Source organism: Oncorhynchus kisutch, linkage group LG21, assembly GCF_002021735.2.
Source record: "Oncorhynchus kisutch isolate 150728-3 linkage group LG21, Okis_V2, whole genome shotgun sequence".
Taxonomy (NCBI): Eukaryota; Metazoa; Chordata; class Actinopteri; order Salmoniformes; family Salmonidae; genus Oncorhynchus; species Oncorhynchus kisutch.
Window position 1 is genome coordinate 24,696,059 of NC_034194.2, and position 23,001 is coordinate 24,719,059.

Sequence of the window (23,001 nt, forward strand, 5' to 3'; positions counted from 1 at the left end):
ACTAGCCAGCTACCACCCAATTACCAGTGGAGTAAAGTACTTATGTAAAAATAAGATACTATAGTACTTTATAGTAGTAGTTTTTTGGGGTATCTGTACTTTACTTTACTATTTATATTTTTGACAACTTTTGGTCACTTTAATAATGTTTACATACTGTTTTACTAATTTCATATATATATGTTAATTCGGAAAGAATTCAGACCCCTTGACTCTTTCCACATTTTGTTACGTTACAGCCTTATTCTAAAATTGATTAAATAGGTTTTTTTCCCCTCATCCATCGACATACAATACACATAATGACAAAGCAAAAACAGTTTTTTTGAAATGTTAGCAAATTAATAAAAAATAAATAACTGAAATATCACATTTCCATAAGTATTCAGACCCTTTGTTGAAGCACCTTTGGCAGCGTTTACAGCCTCAAGTCTTGGGTACGACGCTACAAGCTTGGTACACCTGTATTTGGGGAGTTTCTCCCATTCTTCTCTGCAGATCCTCTCGTTCTTCTCTGCAGATCCTCTCAAGCTCTGTCAGGTTGGAGGGGGAGGGTCGCTGCACAGCTATTTTCAGGTCTCTCCAGAGATGTTTGATCGGGTTCAAGTTGGGGCTGTGGCTGGGCCACTAAAGGACATTCAGAGACTTGTTTCCAAAGCCACTCCTCCGTTGTCTTGGCTGTGTGCTTAGTGTCATTGTTCTGTTGGAAGGTGAACCTTCACCCCAGCCTGAGGTCCTGAGTGTTCCGGAGCAGGTTTTCATCTGTACTTTGCTCCGTTCATCTTACCCTCAATCCTGACTAGTCTCCCAGTCCCTGCTGTTGAAAAACATCCGCTCAGCATGATGCTGCCACCGCCATGCTTCACCATAAGGATGGTGCCTGGTTTCCTCCAGGCCTGACGCTTGGCATCCAATCCAAATAGTTCAATCTTGGTTTCATCAGAACAGAGAATCTTGTTTCTCATGGTCTGAGATTCCTTTTGCCTGTCATGTGCCTTTTACTGAGGAGTGGCTTCAGTCTGGCCACTCTACCATAAAGGCCTGATTGGTGGAGTGTTGCAGAGATGGTTATCCTTCTGGAAGTTTCTCCCATCGCCACAGAGGAACTCTGGAGCTCTGTCAGAGGGACCATTGGGTTCATGGTCACCTCCCTCACCAAGGCCCTTCTCTCCCGATTGCTCAGTTTGGCCAGGCAGCCAGCTCTAGGAAGAGTCTTGGTGGTTCCATACTTCTTCCATTTAAGAATAATGGAGGACACTGTGTTCTTGGGGACCTTCAACGCTGCAGACATTTTTTGGCACCCTTCCCCAGATCTGTGCCTCGACACAATCCTGTCTCTGAGCTCTACGGACAATTCCTTCGACCTCATGGCTTGGTTTTTGCTCTGACATGCACTGTAAACTGTGGGACCTTATATAGACAGGTGTGTGCCTTTCCAAATAATGGCCAATCAATTGAATTTACCAAAGGTGGACTCCAAGTTGGAGAAACATCTTAAGGATTATAAATGGAAACAGGATGCAACTGAGCTCAATTTCGAGTCTCATAGCAGAGTCTGAATACTTATGTAAATAAGGTATTTCTGTTTAAAAATATATATCCATTTGCAAAAATGTCTAAAAACCTGTTTTTCACTTTGTCATTATGGGGTATTGTGTGTAGAATGATGAGGATGTTTTTATTTTAGCAATTTTAAATAAGGCTGTAACGTAACAAAATGTGGAAAAAGGGAAGTGGTCTGAATACATTCCGAAGGCACTGTGTGTACTGTATTCTACTGTATTCTAGTCAATGCCGCTCTGACATTGCTCTTCATAATATTTATGTGTTTCTTAATTCCTTTCTTTTACTTTTAGATTTGTTTGTATCATTAGATATTACTGCACTGTTGGAGCTAGGAACACAAGCATTTCGCTCCACCCATAATACATATGCTAAATATGTGTATCCGACAAATCAAATTTGATTTGATTCATGTGAGTTCCCTGGCATGATGACATTCTGATGAGGCAGTCCATTTATAGATCAGAGTACTCATGGGCTATACACAGCTAAAATAACAATGCCATATCGTCTGCCCCTATAGACCGGTCTGTGATACAGCCTCCTGTACAGTCACAGTCACAGTGGTATAGGGTGTCTAAAGTGGCAGAGGCCTGCCAAAAACGTCCAATGGGTAACAACTTATTTACTTTAATTAGTGGATCCAGTACAGAATGGCTCCTGCCTGCATTCAATACTAGTATTTCTGGTATGACAGGGAGGGACGATGTGAGAGAGCTGCATAACTTTGAAGGGTGTAGTAGTGTGAATGTGAAGAGTATTTAAAATCAGAGGACATTATTTCCATTTCTCACAACCTCCATAAACGTTTTACATATTTAGATTGTAATGCATCACATGTCCAAAATGGATCCCAGACAGAGGCTATGTGGGGTTACAGTAGGAGTTTAATATTCACATAAATATGTCCTGTAAACATATCCCTAAACCCTTCTGACCTCAGGATATCATCTTCCACTCCTGCAGCCCTCTCGGTTGTGGACATGTTGGTTATGGTTTGTTGTGGTACTGGGGCCCCCCTCTCTACCTCTCATTCCTACTGGAGGACTAGTGATAATGGGGGAGCTGAGTGATATTGTGTTGTTACGGTTGCTTCTTGGTTGTTGAGTTGTTGTAGTTTTTTAGTGGTTATGGTCGATATCTTCAGTGATTGTATGACTACATACAGTAGGTAAGGTTTCTGTAGTAGAATGTAGTAGAATGAAGTTCTGGTAGTATTTAGTTTGTTTGTATGGAGGGTGACTGACTGAATCTAACATGACTGAATCTCTCTCTCAGGGTGAAGAAGTTGAGGGAGACGCTGGTTGCGGTGCAGCAGCTGGATAAGAACATGTGCAGTCTGCGCTCCTGGCTCGCTCACATCGAGACAGAGCTGACCAGACCTCTCGTCTACGACACCTGTGACGCGCAGGAGATACAGAGGAAACTCAACCAGCAGCAGGTAGGAGGAACACACACTCACTCTGAAAGAGACAGACAGGCAGGCAAGGCTAGCTACATGATCAGATCATGTGGTTTGATTTATTTCCTAAAGTACGTTGTTACGGTTTTCTTCCGTCGAATGAGAGTCGGACCAAAATGCAGAGTGGTAAGTTAGATACATGTTTAATAAACTAATAAACACGAAATACAAAACAACAAACGGAACGTGAAAACCTATACAGCCTATCTGGTGAAATACAAAACACTGAGACAGGAACAATCACCCACGAAACACTCAAAGAATATGGCTGCCTAAATATGTCCACGTCTAAGTCTGTCCACGGTGGCGGCTCCGGCTCGGGACGTGGACCCCACTCCAACCAAGTCTTAGTCCCCCTGTAACGCGTCCTTTGATTGGCGACCCTCGCCGCCGACCTTGGCCTAACAACCCTCACCAAGGACCCCACTGGACTGAGGGGTAGCTCGGGACTGAGGTAGAAGCTCGGGACTGAGGGGAAGCTCGGGACTGAGGGGAAGCTCGGGACTGAGGGGAAGCTCAGCACTGAGGGGAAGCTCAGCACTGAGGGGAAGCTCAGCACTGAGGGGAAGCTCAGCACTGAGAGGATGCCTAGTACCGAGAGGAAGCCCAGTATTGAGAGGAAACTCAGGCAGGTAGTAGGCTCTGGCAGATCCTGGCTAGCTGGTGGTTCTGGCAGATCCTGGCTGAACCTGGCTGACTGGCAGATCCTGGCTGACTGGCGGATCTGGAAGATCCAGGCTGACTGGCGGATCCTGGCTGACTGGCGGATCTGGAAGATCATGGCTGACTGGCGGATCCTGGCTGACTGGCGGATCCTGGCTGAATGGTGGATCCTGGCTGACTGGCGGATCTGGAAGATCCTGGCTGAATGGCGGATCTGGAAGATCCTGGCTGACTGGCGGATCCTGGCTGACTGGCAGATCTGGAAGATCCTGGCTGGCTGGCGGCTCTAGCTGCTCCATGCAGACAGGCAGCTCTGGCTGCTCCATGCAGACTGGCAGCTCTGGCTGCTCCATGCAGACTGGCAGCTCTGGCTGCTCCATGCAGACTGGCAGCTCTGGCTGCTCCATGCAGACTGGCAGCTCTGGCTGCTCCATGCAGACTGGAAGCTCTGGCTGCTCCATGCAGACTGGAAGCTCTGGCTGCTCCATGCAGACTGGCAGCTCTGGCTGCTCCATGCAGACTGGCAGCTCTGGCTGCTCCATGCAGACTGGAGGCTCTGGCTGCTCCATGCAGACTGGCAGCTCTGGCTTCTCCATGCAGATTAGCAGCTCTGGCTACGTTGAACAGGCAAGAGACTCCGGCAGCGCTGGAGAGGAGGAAGGGTCTGGCAGCGCTAAGCAGGCGGGAGACTCCGGCAGCGCTGGAGAGGAGGAAGGCTCTGGTAGCGCTAAACAGGCGGGAGACTCCGACAGCGCTGGAGAGGAGAAAGGCTCTGACAGCGCTGAACAGGCGAGGCGCACTGAAGGCCTGGTGCGTGGTGCTGGCACTGGTGGTACTGGACCAAGGACACGCACAGGAAGCCTGGTGCGGGGAGCTGCCACCGGAGAACTGGTGTGTGAAGGTGGCACAGGATGGACCGGACCGTGAAGGTGTACTGGAGAGCCTGAGAGCAGGACTGGCACAGGACGTGCAAGGCTAGGTAGGTACACAGGAGGCCTGGTGCGTGAGGCTGGCATACTCTTCACCAGCCGACTAACACGCACCTCAGGACGAGTATGGAGCGCTGACCCAGGTGCCATCAAATCCCAGACACGCTCCGTCGGGCAAATATCGTATCTAAAGCACCAAACTAGCAACTCCCTCATAACTCTCTCCTCCACTTTCCCCATTAACTCCTTCACAGTCTCTGCTTCACTCACCTCCAACACCGGCTCTGGTTCTGGTCTCCTCCTTGGCTCCTCACGATAAACAGGGGGAGTTGGCTCAGGTCTGAACCCTGACTCTGCCACACTCTCCCTGAGCCCCCTCCCCCCACAATAAATTTATGGGGCTGACTCGCGGGCTTCCATCCTCGTCGCCGTGCTGCCTCTTCATACCAGCGTCTCTCCACTTTTACCGCCTCCAGTTCTTCTTTGGGGCGGCGATATTCTCCAGGCTGTGCCCAGGGTCCTTTTCCATCCAATATCTCCTCCCAAGTCCAGAAGTCCTGTGATCGCTGCTCCTCACGATAAACAGGGGGAGTTGGCTCAGGTCTGAACCCTGACTCTGCCACACTCTCCCTGAGCCCCCCCCCCCCCCCCCCCCACAATAAATTTATGGGGCTGACTCGCGGGCTTCCATCCGCGTCGCCGTGCTGCCTCTTCATACCAGCGTCTCTCCCCTTTCACTGCCTCCAGTTCTTCTTTGGGGTGGCGATATTCTCCAGGCTGTGCCCAGGGTCCTTTTCCATCCAATATCTCCTCCCAAGTCCAGAAGTCCTGTGATCGCTGCTCCTCACGATAAACAGGGGGAGTTGGCTCAGGTCTGAACCCTGACTCTGCCACACTCTCCCTGAGCCCCCCCCCCCCCAATACATTTTTGGGGCTGACTCTCGGGCTTCCTTCTGCGCCGCCGTGCTTTTCTCTTCAACTCCATTCTCGTATAGCCCTCCTCGCACTGCTCCAGCGAATCCCAGGCGGGCTCCGGCACTCTCTCTGGGTCGACCGCCCACCTGTCTATTTCCTCCCAAGTTGTATAATCCAACCTTGTTTGCTCCTGCTGCCGCTGCCTGTCACCACGCTGCTTGGTCCTGGTGTGGTGGGTGATTCTGTTACGGTTTTCTTCCGTTGAAAGAGAGTCGGACCAAAATGCAGAGTGGTAAGTTAGATACATGTTTAATAAACTAATAAACACGAAATACAAAACAACAAACGGAACGTGAAAACCTATACAGCCTATCTGGTGAAATACAAAACACTGAGACAGGAACAATCACCCACGAAACACTCAAAGAAGATGGCTGCCTAAATATGGTTCCCAATCAGAGACAACGAGAATCACCTGCCTCTGATTGAGAACCGCCTCAGGCAACCATAGACTTTGCTAGAACACCCCACTAAGCCACAATCCCAAAACCTACGAAAAACCCCCATACATAAACACAACACAAAATAAACCCATGTCACACCCTGGCCTGACCAAATAAAGAAAGAAAACACAAAATACTAAGACCAGGGCGTGACATACGTGGTAAACATCTGAACAACTCGTGATGATGCAACAGGGTAGAAAGTCATCGCCCAAGTGAGGTCTTTATGGTATTTCAAGACAGTGTTTTTTTCTCACCCACTGTTTCTGTTCCTGTCCTCAACCCTCCAATATTACCCACTCTTCATCCCTTTCTCCACCCATCATCATCTTTCTTCTCTCTCTGCCTTCCCCTTTCTCCACCTCCAGGACATTCAGCGGGACATAGAGAAGCACAGTACAGGCGTGGCGTCTGTGTTGAACCTGTGTGAAGTGTTGCTACATGACTGTGACGCTTGTTCTACGGAGACAGAGTGTGACTCCATCCAGCAGGCCACCAGGGGCCTGGACCGACGCTGGAGGAACATCTGTGCCATGTCCATGGAAAGGAGGCTCAAGTGGGTCCTATACACATACAGTACAGTACACACACACACACACACACACACACACACACACACACACACACACACACACAGTACATACAGTGGGGCAAAAACTTATTTAGTCAGCCACCAATTGTGCAAGTTCTCCCACTTAAAAAGATGAGAGAGGCCTGTAATTTTCATCATAGGTACACTTCAACAATGACGGACAAATATCCAGAAAATCACATTGTAGGATTTTTAATGAATTTATTTGCAAATTATGGTGGAAAATAAGTATTCTTCTGTAATTTTGGTAATTAACAGGATATCTATTGCAATCTATGGTAACTTTGGTCATTTATACTTTAATAAATTTTTTGAAAAACGTTCATAAATAGTAGTCATTTTTTAAATATGTGTTCATATCTTCCATGAGTTTCTAGGAAATAGGCCATATGGTTAAAGTGAAAATTGCCTAATTAATGAAAAATAAATCAATTCTAATAAACAATGCCATTATTTTAAATGAACTCTTTCAACTATTGTCTTTTTTCACACAAAATATTTATAACAAAGACATAATGACATAGTAAAATAAATAAAAGAGTAAAAAAATATATATATATTTCATGCTGAAACTCTCCTATTAAACACCAACGGTTTTCATTAAGTTGATGGTTTATTTTAAGGATAATGTTTTACAACTTTGTCATTCTGTATTTTATTTTAAAATAATCTCTATTAGATTTGTTAAATATATTTTACATGTGATAAGGCCACACAGAGGGCCAGAGATAATTACAGACACCTGTGATAATCTGAAGTACCCAAAAAGGCCACTAGATGCCATCTAATAACATTCCACATATTCCTTGAAAGTTATCAAAATTCTGGTAGTTTACTGGTAAACTTCAAAAGTTTCCAGTAGTATACCGTCCCCTTGCAACCCTAAGTGTGTATCAAACGTCACTCTCTCATCTTCTTGTAGGATTGAGGAGACGTGGAGGCTGTGGCAGAAGTTTCTGGATGACTTCTCTCGGTTTGAGGAGTGGCTGAAGACCTCAGAGAGGACGGCTGCTCTTCCCAACTCCTCTGGAGTTCTATACACCATCGCAAAGGAGGAGCTCAAGAAGTTTGAGGTACAGGTTAGAGAGTGGTTGAAGTTTGAGGTACAGGTTAGAGAGTGGTTGAAGTTTGAGGTACAGGTTAGAGAGCGGTTGTGGGCAGAGGAAAAAGGAAGGAAAGGAGGGGAAGAGTTTAAATAGTTGTAAAGACAGGGTAGGAAGAGAGATCGAGAGATGAAGTAAGAATGAGAGAGCGTGTGTGTACAGTGCAAAGTGAAGGGGGGGGCATATGGGGTAAAGTGAGAGAGTGCAGAGTAAGAGAAGGGGGAGATCAGATTACTGGAATCTGTCTTTGCTGGCCATCACATTTTTCCTGCAGTAGCTGACCAGGGCCAATGGGGTCATGTGTCAGTGTCATCCCAGAATACCACAGGCTTACTTGAAACCGTTGTTGGGTCAAAATAATCAACCAATTACACATACTGAGACCACCAACCTTACATTTACTTTGTATTTTATTTTGTATGTGTACAGTATTTGTATAAAATCTTCATTCTGATCATGTGTGTGTCCTAGGCCTTCCAGAGGCAGGTCCAGGAGTTTCTGACCCAGCTGGAGCTGATCAATAAGCAGTACCGCCGACTGGCCAGAGAGAACCGCACAGACTCCTCCTGCCGCCTCCGTGAAATGGTGCATGATGGGAACCGGCGCTGGGACAACCTGCAGAAGAGGGTTGCCTCCATCCTGCGCAGGCTCAAGGTATGCTGGGAAATGTCATGATGTCATAACATATGTTATGAAACATGGTGATGGTATAGCAGAGCCTGGTCAGGTCAAGATTTATCACATAATTTTGTTGTGAAGATAAAAGAGTAGAAACTCACAAATACTTAGTTTCGCTCTGATCACTGTTTTAGTCTAGATATTAAACAGACCTATAACACTGTTTTAATCTAGTTATTAAACAGACCTATAACACTGTTTTAATCTAGTTATTAAACAGACCTATAACACTGTTTTAATCTAGATATTAAACAGACCTATAACACTGTTTTAATCTAGTTATTAAACAGACCTATAACACTGTTTTAGTCTAGATATTAAACAGACCTATAACACTGTTTTAGTCTAGTTATTAAACAGACCTATAACACTGTTTTAGTCTAGTTATTAAACAGACCTATAACACTGTTTCACTCTCTATGTGTTCTCTCAGCACTTTATTGGTCAGAGGGAGGAATTTGAGACAGCTAGAGACAGCATCCTGGTGTGGCTCACTGAGATGGACCTGCAGCTCACCAACATAGAACACTTCTCAGAGTGTGATGTTCAGGCTAAGATCAAACAGTTAAGGGTAAGAACCAGTGGAGGCTGCTGGGGGGAGGACGGCTCATACTAATGTCTGGAATGGATCAAATGGAATGGCATCAAACACATGGAAACCATGGAAACCATGATGTGTTTGATGTATTTGATACCGTTCCACTAATTCCACTCCAGTCATTACCACGAGCCCGTTATCCCCAGTTAAGGTGCCACCAGCCTCCTGTGGTAAGAACAGTGTTGTCCCGAGTGTGCGTGCATGCATACGTGCGTGCATTCGAGTACGTGTGTGTGAATTTGAATGCTATATTTTCAATGTTTTTTGACTTTGAATGAACTCTCTAAGACGGCTTGGCAATTTAACTATCTGACTTGGTCTTCTCCTGTGCTGTATGTAACTAGTATCCTCCCATGACGGATTTAACTGGCATAACAAATAGAGATAAAAGAATTTCCCCGATTCCCCTTGGAAACATACTGAAACATCTAACCCCTGACCTTTGCCCTCTGTGTGTGTGTGTTCAGGCATTCCAGCAGGAGATCTCTCTGAACACAGGGCAGATTGAGCTGGTGTTCAGGCAGGGGGAGGCCCTGATAGAGAAGAGTGAGCCTCTGGATGGTGCTGTTCTAGAGGAGGAACTGGAGGAGCTACAGAGGTACTGGCAGGAGGTGTTTGGACGTGTCGACAGATACTACAAGAAGCTGACACGCCTGCCTGTGAGTAATGTCTTTTGCTTACAGAACACACACACACACTACAAGAAGATATGGGCCATTTGCCAATTTGATATAACTATCATAACCTCGTACACACACCTAGCACGCGCATACAAACGCACACACTCACTCCCCCTCTCCTTCCCTTCAGCTTGCCGATGATGAACTAGACTGTTCTGACCGAGATCTGGACATGGACGAGTCGGCTGATCTCTCTGACCTGCAGTGGGGTGACTCCTCTCTCCCCTGCCCCTCCAGTCTCCCCACCTCGGGCTCTGTCCTCCCCCCACAGGCGGACCGCTCAGGCCGGGACACCCCAGCCAGCATGGACTCTATCCCACTGGAGTGGGACCACGACTACGACCTGAGCCGGGGGCTTGAGAGTGCTGGAGGGCGGGGTCTGGGGTCAGAAAGGGGCAGAGGACAGGAGCAGGAGGAGGAGTACCTCAGGTCGGCTGCCGCTGTGTTGTCAGGTTAGTATAATACTACTACAGACTGCTGCTGTGTTGTCAGGTTAGTATAATACTACTACAGACTGCCGCTGTGTTGTCAGGTTAGTATAATACTACTACAGACTGCCGCTGTGTTGTCAGGTTAGTATAATACTACTACAGACTGCCGCTGTGTTGTCAGGTTAGTATAATACTACTACAGACTGCCGCTGTGTTGTCAGGTTAGTATAATACTACTACAGACTGCTGCTGTGTTGTCAGGTTAGTATAATACTACTACAGACTGCCGCTGTGTTGTCAGGTTAGTATAATACTACTACAGACTGCCGCTGTGTTGTCAGGTTAGTATAATACTACTACAGACTGCTGCTGTGTTGTCAGGTTGGTATAATACTACTACAGACTGCCGCTGTGTTGTCAGGTTATTATAATACTACTACAGACTGCTGCTGTGTTGTCAGGTTGGTATAATACTACTACAGACTGCCACTGTGTTGTCAGGTTAGTATAATACTACTACAGACCGCCGCTGTGTTGTCAGGTTAGTATAATACTACTACAGACTGCCGCTGTGTTGTCAGGTTAGTATAATACTACTACAGACTGCCGCTGTGTTGTCAGGTTATTATAATACTACTACAGACTGCCGCTGTGTTGTCAGGTTAGTATAATACTACTACAGACTGCCGCTGTGTTGTCAGGTTGGTATAATACTACTACAGACTGCCGCTGTGTTGTCAGGTTAGTATAATACTACTACAGACTGCCGCTGTGTTGTCAGGTTGGTATAATACTACTACAGACTGCCGCTGTGTTGTCAGGTTGGTATAATACTACTACAGACTGCCACTGTGTTGTCAGGTTGGTATAATACTACTACAGACTGCCGCTGTGTTGTCAGGTTGGTATAATACTACTACAGACTGCCGCTGTGTTGTCAGGTTAGTATAATACTACTACAGACTGCCGCTGTGTTGTCAGGTTGGTATAATACTACTACAGACTGCCGCTGTGTTGTCAGGTTGGTATAATACTACTACAGACTGCTGCTGGAGATGGTCAGATCAATACTTTATTGATAAGTGTTTTATTGATGTCCAAGGGGAATTCACTGTTATACAAACAACAAAAATAATAACAAGGATATACTGCAAGAAGTTCTCCCATCAAAGTGATCGTTTACTTAGGATATTTGTAGCATTTAAAAAGCCCATGCATCTACACCAGCATTAAATAGATTCCCAGTTCTCAAACATGTGAAATTAAGAGTAATAGGATGAAAAAAGCATACAATTAAACCTATACACACTACATACTTGTCCAATGTCCCTTGTTCTAATTGTAAGGACTGTGCATATCTCTTTTTGCAGATGTAGTTATACCAGAAAGCCCAGAGGCCTATATAAAACTGACAGAGAGCACACTGAGATCCTCCTCTGGTAGGCAACTAGCCACACTAGCATGCTAACGTGCTTAAGCACAAATACCATATAATTTACCATAGCATGCTAACGTGCTTAAGCACAAATACCATATCATTTGCCATAGCATGTTAATAAAGTATGATGAGCAAACAAGGCATATGTGTAATTTATCATCGCATGTCAATAACATATCACAAAACTAAATATACTAACATGCCTGTTCAACTGCGGTAAATTAACATAGCGTGCATCATTCACCATTGTTGCAAGCACAATCATCATTCAAGAATGTATACACCATATAAGAATGTATACACCATATAAGAATGTATACACCATATAAGAATGTATACACCATATAAGAATGTATACACCATATAAGAATGTATACACCATATAAGAATGTATACACCGTATAAGAATGTATACACAATATAAGAATGTATACACCATATAAGAATGTATACACCATATAAGAATGTATACACCATATAAGAATGTATATACCATATAAGAATGTATACACCATATAAGAATCTATACACCGTATAAGAATGTATACACAATATAAGAATGTATACACCATATAAGAATGTATACACCATATAAGAATGTATACACCATATAAGAATGTATACACCATATAAGAATGTATACACCATATAAGAATGTATACACCGTATAAGAATGTATACACAATATAAGAATGTATACACCATATAAGAATGTATACACCATATAAGAATGTATACACCATATAAGAATGTATACACCATATAAGAATGTATACACCATATAAGAATGTATACACAATAGCATGCTAAAGCACTTTTCCATTCACCTTTATTGGTATTACATCACACAACTGATCATATAAACCACCTACTTTTCCTTCTTTGTTTGCAGTTTTTCAACACGGACTAACTTTTAACATTGCTTGTTTTTTCCATTATGAGCATGTTCTCAAAGGTGGACCAGTCTGCCAGTATCTACCACTACTGTTTGTCAAAATGAAATTGTAGACGGGCAAAAAACAAACCCCCAGAGAATTCTCTCTCCTCGTTGGCTGACCCCCTCCTGACCCCACAGGTGAGCCAGGTCAGCTGGAAGCCCACCTGAGACAGTTGGACCAGGCTGTGGACTCTGGCCGCTACTCTGTCCAGCAGGGAGAGGCGGCTGCCTGCAGTGGCCAGACCAGCACCAGCCCTGAGCTGGACTCGACTTACATGGGCTATGTGAGGGCTTTCTCTCTTAGAAAATCTCCTAGTAATAGTATGGCTAAAACTGTAAGAAATATACAGAAAAAACAAATGTCATGTCGTAGCATGATAACACTATGTTCCCTGTCTGTCGTAGATGCGTCTGATGGGAGAGTGTCGTGGCAGTATAGATGCAGTGAAGAGGGCTGGAGGACAGCTGACTGAGGAGGATGATGACATGCCAGGACTCACCAACCCCACCAGCACAGACAGCCAGAGTGCAGGTTGGTGATACAAACACAAACACACATACACACACTCTCTCTCGCTTATTATAATCAATAATGAGGGATGAGTCAACTGAAACTGTGTTACTTCTCTCCCCAAGGTGTGATTGAGCGCTGGGAGCTGATCCAGGCTCGGTCTCTGAGGGACAAACACAGACAGAAGCAGAACCTGCAGCAGTGTCACCAGCTGATCTCAGACCTGCAGACCATGAGGGCATGGCTGTGCGAGGCAGAGGCAGAGCTGGGACAGCTACGGGTGCTAGACCTCAGCACAGACATACACACCATCCAACAGAGGATCAGAAAGCTCAAGGTGTGTGTGCGTGCATCTTATGTATACCATTTGTATCTATGTGCCACATGATACCCATGGTCTCTATGATTTCCCATACCCATGTACAGTGTAATCACGAGCCTGCTGGTCCAGTGCCCAGGCAGAGCCCTATATAGTACAAACACATCACCCCAGCTGCTGTAGTCTGTTACACATCACCCCAGCTGCTGTAGCCTGTAACACATCACCCCAGCTGCTGCAGTCTGTTACACATCATACCAGCTGCTGCAGTCTGTAACACATCAGACCAGCTGCTGCAGTCTGTAACACATCAGACCAGCTGCTGCAGTCTATTACACATCAGACCAGCTGCTGCAGTCTGTAACACATCAGACCAGCTCATGCAGTCTGTAACACATCAGACCGGCTGCTGCAGTCTGTTACACATCAGACCGGCTGCTGCAGTCTGTAACACATCAGACCAGCTGATGCAGTCTGTAACACATCAGACCAGCTGCTGCAGTCTGTTACACATCAGACCGGCTGCTGCAGTCTGTAACACATCAGACCAGCCGCTGTAGTCTGTAACACATCACACAGCCCAGCTGTTGTAGTCTGTAACACATCAGACCAGCTGCTGTAGTCTGTAACACATCAGACAGTCCAGCTGCTGTAGTCTGTAACACATGACACAGCCCAGCTGCTGTAGTCTGTGTCACATCAGAACAGCTGCTGTAGTCTGTAACACATTAGACAGGCCAGCTGCTGTGGTCTGTAATACATCACACAGGCCAGCTGCTGTAGTCTGTAACACATCACACAGCCCAGCTGCTGTAGTCTGTAACACATCAGTCCAGCTGCTGTAGTCTGTAACACATCAAATCAAATCAAATTGATTTATATAGCCCTTCGTACATCAGCTGATATCTCAAAGTGCTGTACTGAAACCCAGCCTAAAACCCCAAGCAGCAAGCAATGCAGGTGTAGAAGCACAGTGGCTAGGAAAAACTCCCTAGAAAGGCCAAAACCTAGGAAGAAACCTAGAGAGGAAGCAGGCTATGTGGGGTGGCCAGTCCTCTTCTGGCTGTGCCGGGTGGAGATTATAACAGAACATGGCCAAGATGTTCAAATGTTAATAAATTACCAGCATGGTCCAATAATAATAAGGCAGAACAGTTGAAACTGGAGCAGCAGCACGGCCAGGTGGACTGGGGACAGCAAGGAGTCATCATGTCAGGTAGTCCTGGGGCATGTTCCTAGGGCTCAGGTCCTCCGAGAGAGAGAAAGAAAGAGAGAAAGAGAGAATTAGAGAGAGAGCACACTTAAATTCACACAGGACACCGAATAGGACAGGAGAAGTACTCCAGATATAACAAACTGACCCTAGCCCCCCGACACATAAACTACTGTAGCATAAATATTGGAGGCTGAGACAGGAGGGGTCAGGAGACACTGTGGCCCCATACGAGGACACCCCCGGACAGGGCCAAACAGGAAGGATATAACCCCACCCACTTTGCCAAAGCACAGCCCCCACACCACTAGAGGGATATCTTCCACCACCAACTTACCATCCTGAGACAAGGTCGAGTATAGCCCACAAACATCTCCGCCACGGCACAACCCAAGGGGGGGCGCCAACCCAGACAGGAAGATCACATCAGTGACTCAACCCACTCAAGTGACGCACCCCTCCTAGGGACGATATGAAAGAGCCCCAGTAAGCCAGTGACTCAGCACCTGTAATAGGGTTAGAGGCAGAGAATCCCAGTGGAAAGAGGGGAACCGGCCAGGCAGAGACAGCAAGGGCGGTTCGTTGCTCCAGAGCCTTTCCGTTCACCTTCCCACTCCTGGGCCAGACTACACTCAATCATATGACCCACTGAAGAGATGAGTCTTCAGTAAAGACTTAAAGGTTGAGACCGAGTTTGCGTCTCTTACATGGGTAGGCAGACCATTCCATAAAAATGGAGCTCTATAGGAGAAAGCCCTGCCTCCAGCTGTTTGCTTAGAAATTCTAGGGACAATTAGGAGGCCTGCGTCTTGTGACCGTAGCGTACGTGTAGGTATGTACGGCAGGACCAAATCAGAGAGATAGGTAGGAGCAAGCCCATGTAATGCTTTGTAGGTTAGCAGTAAAACCTTGAAATCAGCCCTTGCCTTGCAGGAAGCCAGTGTCGGGAGGCTAGCACTGGAGTAATATGATCACATTTTTTGGTTCTAGTCAGGATTCTAGCAGCCGTATTTAGCACTAACTGAAGTTTATTTAGTGCTTTATCCGGGTAGCCGGAAAGTAGAGCATTGCAGTAGTCTAACCTAGAAGTGACAAAAGCATGGATTAATTTTTCTGCATAATTTTTGGACAGAAAGTTTCTGATTTTTGCAATGTTACGTAGATGGAAAAAAGCTGTCCTTGAAATGGTCTTGATATGTTCTTCAAAAGAGAGATCAGGGTCCAGAGTAACGCCGAGGTCCTTCACAGTTTTATTTGAGACGACTGTACAGATTCAACAGAAGATCTCTTTGTTTCTTGGGACCTAGAACAAGCATCTCTGTTTTGTCCGAGTTTAAAAGTAGAAAGTAGAAACACATGACACAGCCCAGCTGCTATAGTCTGTAACACATCAGACAGCCCAGCTGCTATAGTCTGTAACACATTAAACAGCCTATATGCTGTAGTCTGTAACACATCAGACAGCCCAGCTGCTATAGTCTGTAACACATTAAACAGCCTATATGCTGTAGTCTGTAACACATCAGACAGCCCAGCAGCTATAGTCTGTAACACATCAGACAGCCCAGCAGCTATAGTCTGTAACACATCGGACAGCCCAGCAGCTATAGTCTGTAACACATCAGACAGCCCAGCAGCTATAGTCTGTAACACATCAGACAGCCCAGCAGCTATAGTCTGTAACACATCAGACAGCCTATCTGCTGTAGTCTGTAACACATTAGACAGCCTATCTGCTGTAGTCTGTAGCACATCAGACAGCCCAGCTGCTGTAGTCTGTAACACATCAGACAGCCCAGCTGCTGTAGTCTGTAACACATCAGACAGCCCAGCAGCTGTAGTCTGTAACACATCAGACAGCCCAGCTGCTATAGTCTGTAACACATTAGACAGCCTATCTGCTATAGTCTGTAACACATTAGACAGCCCAGCTGCTGTAGTCTGTAACACATCAGACAGCCCAGCAGCTATAGTCTGTAACACATCAGACAGCCTATCTGCTGTAGTCTGTAACACATTAGACAGCCTATCTGCTGTAGTCTGTAACACATCAGACAGCCCAGCTGCTGTGGTCTGTAACACATCAGACAGGCCAGCAGCTGTAGTCTGTAACACATCAGTCCAGCTGCTGTAGTCTGTAACACTTCACACAACCCAGCAGCTGTAGTCTGTAACACTTCACACAACCCAGCAGCTGTAGTCTGTAACACATCAGACAGCCCAGCAGCTGTAGTCTGTAACACTTCACACAACCCAGCAGCTGTAGTCTGTAACACATCAGATAGCCCAGCAGCTGTAGTCTGTAACACTTCACACAACCCAGCTGCTGTAGTCTATAACACTTCACACAACCCAGCAGCTGTAGTCTGTAACACATCAGATAGCCCAGCAGCTGTAGTCTGTAACACTTCACACAACCCAGCTGCTGTAGTCTATAACACTTCACACAACCCAGCTGCTGTAGTCTGTAACACATCAGACCCAAGGATGTCAACAGACTATAAATAGCCCGGCTGATCTGAAGCCTGGTGGGGTTCGCTAACCTACACCTAGTTTACTGACACCTACTGTTAGTGCTCCTGTACTAGCTCTGCTCTGTCATCACCAAGCCTATTTATAACTACTGTGAACCAGTACTGGGCAGTATGGGTCAGTCTACCTACAGTACTTCTCCCTTTATTATATTTATTATACATTATACTGATAGTGTTACACATAGTTTATATTCACGTGGTAAACATTCCCATACGGTCCAACACGTAACATAACAATTACACAAATACTTACAAACAAACAGCCAAACACACACAGTCACTCATTTATCCTCTCCACTCTTCCAGGAGCTGCAGAAGGCCATGGACGGCCACAAGTCCCAGGTCCTGTCAATCAACCTGAGCAGCGCTGACTTCCTCCAATCAGATCCCGACTCAAAGGAGGCGTGGGAGCTGAGGGACGGGCTGAAGGAGATGAACTCACGCTGGGATTGGCTGGGCTCATCGCTGGAGGACTGGAGGGCAGAGCTACAGAGGGCCCTGATGCAGTGTCAGGTACAACAAACACTTACATGTAAACGTACACAGTCATACACACACACATAAAAGAAACCTGTGTTATTCTGTCTAATCATCTGTCATCTCTCTCTCTCTTCTCTCTTCTCTCTTCTCTCTTCTCTCTTCTCTCTTCTCTCTTCTCCCTTCTCTCTCTCTCTCTTCTCTCTTCTCTCTTCTCTCATCTCTCTTCTCTCTCTCTCTAGGAGTTCCATGAGCTGAGCCACGGTCTGCTGTTGTGGTTGGAGAACATTGACCGTAGGAGGAACGAGGTTGTCCCCATCCCCCCCAGGCTCGACCGTGAAACACTACGGGCTCACCACAGAACACTCACGGTACTTTCCACTCCAATACACACAAATTGTTGGCAACACTCCAAATCTGTTTATCCTCTCAAAAGACCAATATCCTAAAGGGTTGTAGCCTAGCCCAAATCAATTATATTTACCACTACCCCTCTCACCTCCTCCCCCATTCACCTCCAGCAAATCAAGCGTGAGCTGCTGGACTCCCAGCAGAAGGCTTCCTCCCTCCAAGAGCTCTCAGCCCAGCTGCTTGTCCACACCCAGGCCACGTCCCAAAGCCAACCCCAGGCTTCAGAGCAGGCCCAGAACCAGCTCCAGGGTAGTGAGCATCTGGAGGCCCAGGAGAAGGTGCATGTGATCGGGAACAGGCTGCGGCTGCTCCTCCGGGAGGTCAGCACTGACCTGGAGGGCCTGGAGAGGAGACTGGAAACCATGGACACACAGGTCAGAGGAAAATACACATAAGACCTACAGCCGTATCACAAACATTTATAGTGTGGGCTTTTTATTGCAACCATTATGACAATCACTCTCCAGGTAACTAGTTAGTACTAGTGAATGAAATAGTGAAATGCACCCTGTGTGTCCGGATGAGCATCAAGAGAAAAATAAAGACTCGTCTTCAGACTGACTGTCTGTCCTTGTCCATATTATTGATCCTTTGTAGGACTCGCTGCCTTTGTCTGCTGTGGACAAATCTGACATCTCTGGATCCACCAGCCCCGTCTCAGAGGGGACCTCAACGAGTCGCCGGCGATCGGTAATGTCTCCCTTTGTACCTATCTAGGATGTCACAGTCCTTTACCGGGGGCTGTTATGTGTGTAGAAAGTCATTAGTGTGGGGTATACTGGTTAGAGAAATAGCGATTCACCCTGACCGATTTATCGAGTGATCTCCCAAATGTTATTCTTAACCCAAAATGTCACCCCCTTTCCCTCTCCCAATGCATGCTAACCCCACAGGACAACTCTCTACCCCAGCTTTTACCCCGCAGCCACCCACCAGCCCTTTCTGTTTTCATTCAGTTAATTAAGGCAATTCATTGACGTTGCGTTTTACCCTTTGTTTATAGATTGCTTTATTGCTGCCCTGCTAATATGACGCTACACCACTAAGGAATATGTTGCCCCACAAGCTGTTCTTTGAGATGGGTTTTTGCTACCTTCACCATGTAGATCTGCGTAGCCAAAAATGCACAAGAAACACTGGCTTTTCACTATCTGACGCTTTTTAGAGGAGAATTATAGAGTTCGCCATGAGCGTAATTGCAACTAATTATAAAAATCAATGCTTCTAGTCATTACAGCCCACTGTAACGCCACTATATCATCATCATCATGTATTAATACATTCCTGAAGCATTACTAATCATTGGCAACAAATAAACATGCCAAATGAACAGGATAACAACATTTCATGTATTTTCTAGCCACCTATAGATGCTAATATACAGTATGTTTGATGAACATATCTGTAAATGAATTGTTGTAATTGTAATTCTTCAACAATCCAATGTGAAAAGCCCGGTTTCTTGATACTCCTATCACCATCATGGATGTTGTTGCTGCTCTTTAGTTGGTGTTCTGTTGATGTTGCTGCTCTTTAGTTGGTGTTCTGTTGATGTTACTGCTCTTTCTCTTATTTGTTGGTTGTTTTTTTCATCTGAAGCTTGGTGTTTATTTGCTCCGGACTGAACCATTCTTTCTTTCTTTTACCCCCGTCCTGCTCATTGCGTGGTACAGCCCCGGGGCAAAAGTAGTCATGCCCACCCAGGACCCCCCGAGAGCGGCCCACATCACAGGTACCTCTCTCCTGGACTCTAGAACCATGGGAGGATGATGGAACCATGACTGCATACTTTGTACCTGTACAAATTATTAACCCAATCAGTCATTCATTCAAATCAATTATACTCTATGCATCCTCTATATGGTTAGGAAACCGAACCTAAACTAGTTCGTTAGGGCAGAAGCTGTGATAGGTCCTCTGATAGGTCCTCTTCTGCCTCTCTTATCTGTTGAGAAATTATGCATCCTCTTTAACCCTCCAAACTTCCCCAACGTTGGCCCATATGAGTTCCATGATCTTCCTTCCTTCTAGAAGCGACGTAATCAAGCCAGCTGTTAAAAGTCGTGAATCACCTAGTTCAGGGGATTCCTTTCTTCCTTTATTGAATGAAAGTGGAACGTTTTCTGTTCTTTCATTGCTCTCTGCTGCTGTGCTCTGCTGTCTGAACGATGCTGCCAACGCTTGTCTGTCATCTTTTTACTGCTCACCTATCTGGCGCCACTAATCCCTGTAGTTATTTCTCACCCACTAGATGGCATTATCTGAATATACAGTATCTGTTTCACCCCCCTCTTCTTTGCTGACTCACTTTGCCATCTGATTTTTTCTTAGTCACTTTCCCTCCCTCTATTCCTCTCTTTCTCTTAATAGAAAACTAGCTATCTGCTGTAATGAACTGTCTGAATCTCTTCCTCCTTCCTTTCTCTCCATCTCTATTTTCCCTTCATCCCCCTCTCACCGCCGTACTAATAACCCACCCACCTCTGTACTGCTCTCTTTGTTCTTTTGAGTCTTCACTCCGCGCTTTCTATTAAATGGATCCTAATAATGACATGTAGGCCGGGTTGAAGCCTGGCCCTAAATTAGTTCAGGGATGAGTGGTCGAGAAAAGGTAATGAGGCTCTGTTGGGGCTTATGGGCTCCATTGTATGAACAGGCCCAAGCTCTGCTAGCTCCCTGTTACTCACTAATTGGCTTCGGAAATTGAAATCTAGTAGACGAGGTTGCCATGGAGATCAGGGGGTTCTTTGCGGCCCCAAACTGTGGATCTCCTGAGGTAGGGCTGCTGAGGTAAAACACACATCACAATGCTCTCACCATTAATTTCAACTATTAATGAGAGATAGACATGTAGATAGAGACATAGGGTGTGGAGGGCCTTCAGACAGACAGACTGCTAACAGCTTCCTCCCCCAGGCCACCAGGCAGCCCTGTGAGGATGAGGCCAGGTGGAGGAACGCAGCGTTCCTCTCTCCTCTTGGCTCCTTCTCTGTGAGTCTCTGGAGGGGTCTCTGGTACAGCGGTCTCTGCTCGGAATGAGACGTGGCATTGAACTCTCACACAGTCGGCTGTACGGCCAGGGTTTCTCACTCAGTGAGAAAAACAAGACTGAGACAGCTAGGAGGGATTTTACTTCATGTTCCCTGTGCATAGGAGAGATTATGTGTGTAGAAATTGCTGCTTTGGTTTGTGCATGAGTGTGTGTAACCTTTTCTCTGTAGTGTTTGAGTAACCTTGTGTGTGTGTGTGTGTGATTGGTATGCTTACTCTGGTGTGTTGTTTGTTACGATCTTAACCCTTTTCATGGTATCATACCTCTATACAATTTTTACTCATGTGTGTGTGTATATGTGTGTTCCTGTGTCTAAAATCCTACTCTGCTATTTCTTGTGTGTCTAATGCCGTTCTCTCTCTCCCTGACCAGCTCTCAGAGCGGCGCTGGCTGCGCTTCCTCCCGTTCTGACTTCCCCCTGGTCCCCTCTTCCTCGTCCTCCTCCTCGTGCCCCCCAAGGGGCCAGTCCTTTATCCTGAGGGTCCTGAGGGCAGCTCTGCCCCTCCAGCTCCTCCTCCTGCTCCTGATTGGCTTAGCCTGCCTGGTGCCCATGACAGAGGAGGACTACAGCTGTCACCATGCCAACAACTTTGCCCGCTCCTTCCACCCCATGCTGCGCTACACCAATGGACCCCCACCCATATGAGGGTCATCACTTCCTGGTTCCAGAAATACTTTCTCATCTGAATGAATGCCCCCTACTGCTGTACACCGGTGGACTCATGCCCATAGAAGAGGACCTCCTGGATTATATTAACATTCCCCCTCCCTGCAGGACTCTCTTCCTCTGCTACACAGAGATGACATTCACTCATTTTGGACTCTCTAACACCTAACAAACCAACCGACTAACAAAAGCATCCCAAGGCTACATGGCCTAAACAGCCTCTATATGAAACATGTTGTTCAACACCCACCTACAAGATGAATGGACCTATACCTTGTGGATCCCCTTATATCCAAAACAAATCTCTATTCGTTTTGTATTCTTTATAGTAATCTGGATTTTATTTTTTACAGTTTCAGAGGAAACGTCTTGAGTCTGAAGAAAAAACACAGCACTACTTATATGTTGGGAGCCAAAGTGGACTGTGCTGTGTGTCAGTGCTGCTGCTATTTATTTGTTAACTCAATCAGCATTCGGTAGATGTTAGAATCAATTAGGCTAGGGGGCTTCCGGTGAAGTTTGAATAGCGAACATTCCCATTAGTCCTAGAGATTCTATAGAGCTAAAAGCTGAACCTAGAGCACTGACATGGGAGAAAACTACTGGGACATGACTGACCTGCAAACACATGTTGAAATACCTAATTGGTTATAGTTATAGTTAGTTTAGGGTTAAGGTTAGAAGTTTGGTTAAGATTAGGATTAACTTTAGGATTCGAGTTATGGGTTGGTATGCCAGTCACGTCTGTTTAGTGGAATCCCACTGAGCGCTATTGAATGAAGGTACTGCACTGAAGCCATCCACAAGATGGCCGACGTCTTCCTCCTCGGGCCAAGACAAGTATTTATCGTCGATATTATTTCAGTGTTTTAAAGCAAAACAATCGATGCAACAAGAAGAAACCAGTAAACTGACTTGTAAGATTCAGGTGCTTTGTATAGTGATGTTTGAAATGCCTTTGAATATGGCAGTTCTTTTTGTTTTATTAGCATGCACTTGAAATCCCTTGCTTTAAAAAAAAAAAGCCAAACAATCACTGGTAGTGTTAAGTAGATGGATGTCATATAGTGTGCTTTGTAATAATAACGATGATGATGATGATCCTAACTGGATGGAGACATCTAAATCACTGGGCTGTTCAAAAATGAAACTGTAAAAACAATGAAAAATGAAATGGTTATTTATGTATGTACAGTTTGCTAATGCTGAGCTAATGAATAATTCTCTCTCTTTGCATAATAAAATACAGTACATATTAAATATTCGTTTTTGTATTCCTTTGAGTTTGCATTACTGAATAACACAAATGCCAGACAGTAACTTAA

At 45.7% G+C, this 23,001-nt stretch overlaps 1 protein-coding gene across 5 annotated transcripts in view; it reads left to right on the forward strand.

The window, feature by feature from the left end:
- syne1a (spectrin repeat containing, nuclear envelope 1a) overlaps nucleotides 1-22,936 on the forward strand; it is a 142,709-nt gene extending 119,773 nt beyond the window's left edge. For 3 of the 5 annotated variants that reach the window (XM_031800202.1, XM_031800204.1, XM_031800206.1), the window contains 17 exons: nucleotides 2,842-3,004; nucleotides 6,404-6,591; nucleotides 7,550-7,700; nucleotides 8,202-8,384; nucleotides 8,842-8,979; nucleotides 9,474-9,665; nucleotides 9,817-10,138; nucleotides 11,488-11,556; nucleotides 12,631-12,776; nucleotides 12,898-13,024; nucleotides 13,129-13,340; nucleotides 17,376-17,582; nucleotides 17,789-17,917; nucleotides 18,068-18,331; nucleotides 18,555-18,647; nucleotides 19,631-19,689; nucleotides 21,382-22,936. In XM_031800202.1, coding sequence (XP_031656062.1) covers nucleotides 2,842-3,004; nucleotides 6,404-6,591; nucleotides 7,550-7,700; nucleotides 8,202-8,384; nucleotides 8,842-8,979; nucleotides 9,474-9,665; nucleotides 9,817-10,138; nucleotides 11,488-11,556; nucleotides 12,631-12,776; nucleotides 12,898-13,024; nucleotides 13,129-13,340; nucleotides 17,376-17,582; nucleotides 17,789-17,917; nucleotides 18,068-18,331; nucleotides 18,555-18,647; nucleotides 19,631-19,689; nucleotides 21,382-21,655 — 2,917 coding nt within the window. In that variant the 3' untranslated portion in view covers nucleotides 21,656-22,936. The remainder of the gene's footprint in view (nucleotides 1-2,841; nucleotides 3,005-6,403; nucleotides 6,592-7,549; nucleotides 7,701-8,201; nucleotides 8,385-8,841; nucleotides 8,980-9,473; nucleotides 9,666-9,816; nucleotides 10,139-11,487; nucleotides 11,557-12,630; nucleotides 12,777-12,897; nucleotides 13,025-13,128; nucleotides 13,341-17,375; nucleotides 17,583-17,788; nucleotides 17,918-18,067; nucleotides 18,332-18,554; nucleotides 18,648-19,630; nucleotides 19,690-21,381) is intronic. The other 2 variants (XM_031800205.1, XM_031800203.1) reach the window with 2 other exon arrangements.
- The last annotated feature ends 65 nt before the right edge of the window (nucleotides 22,937-23,001 follow it).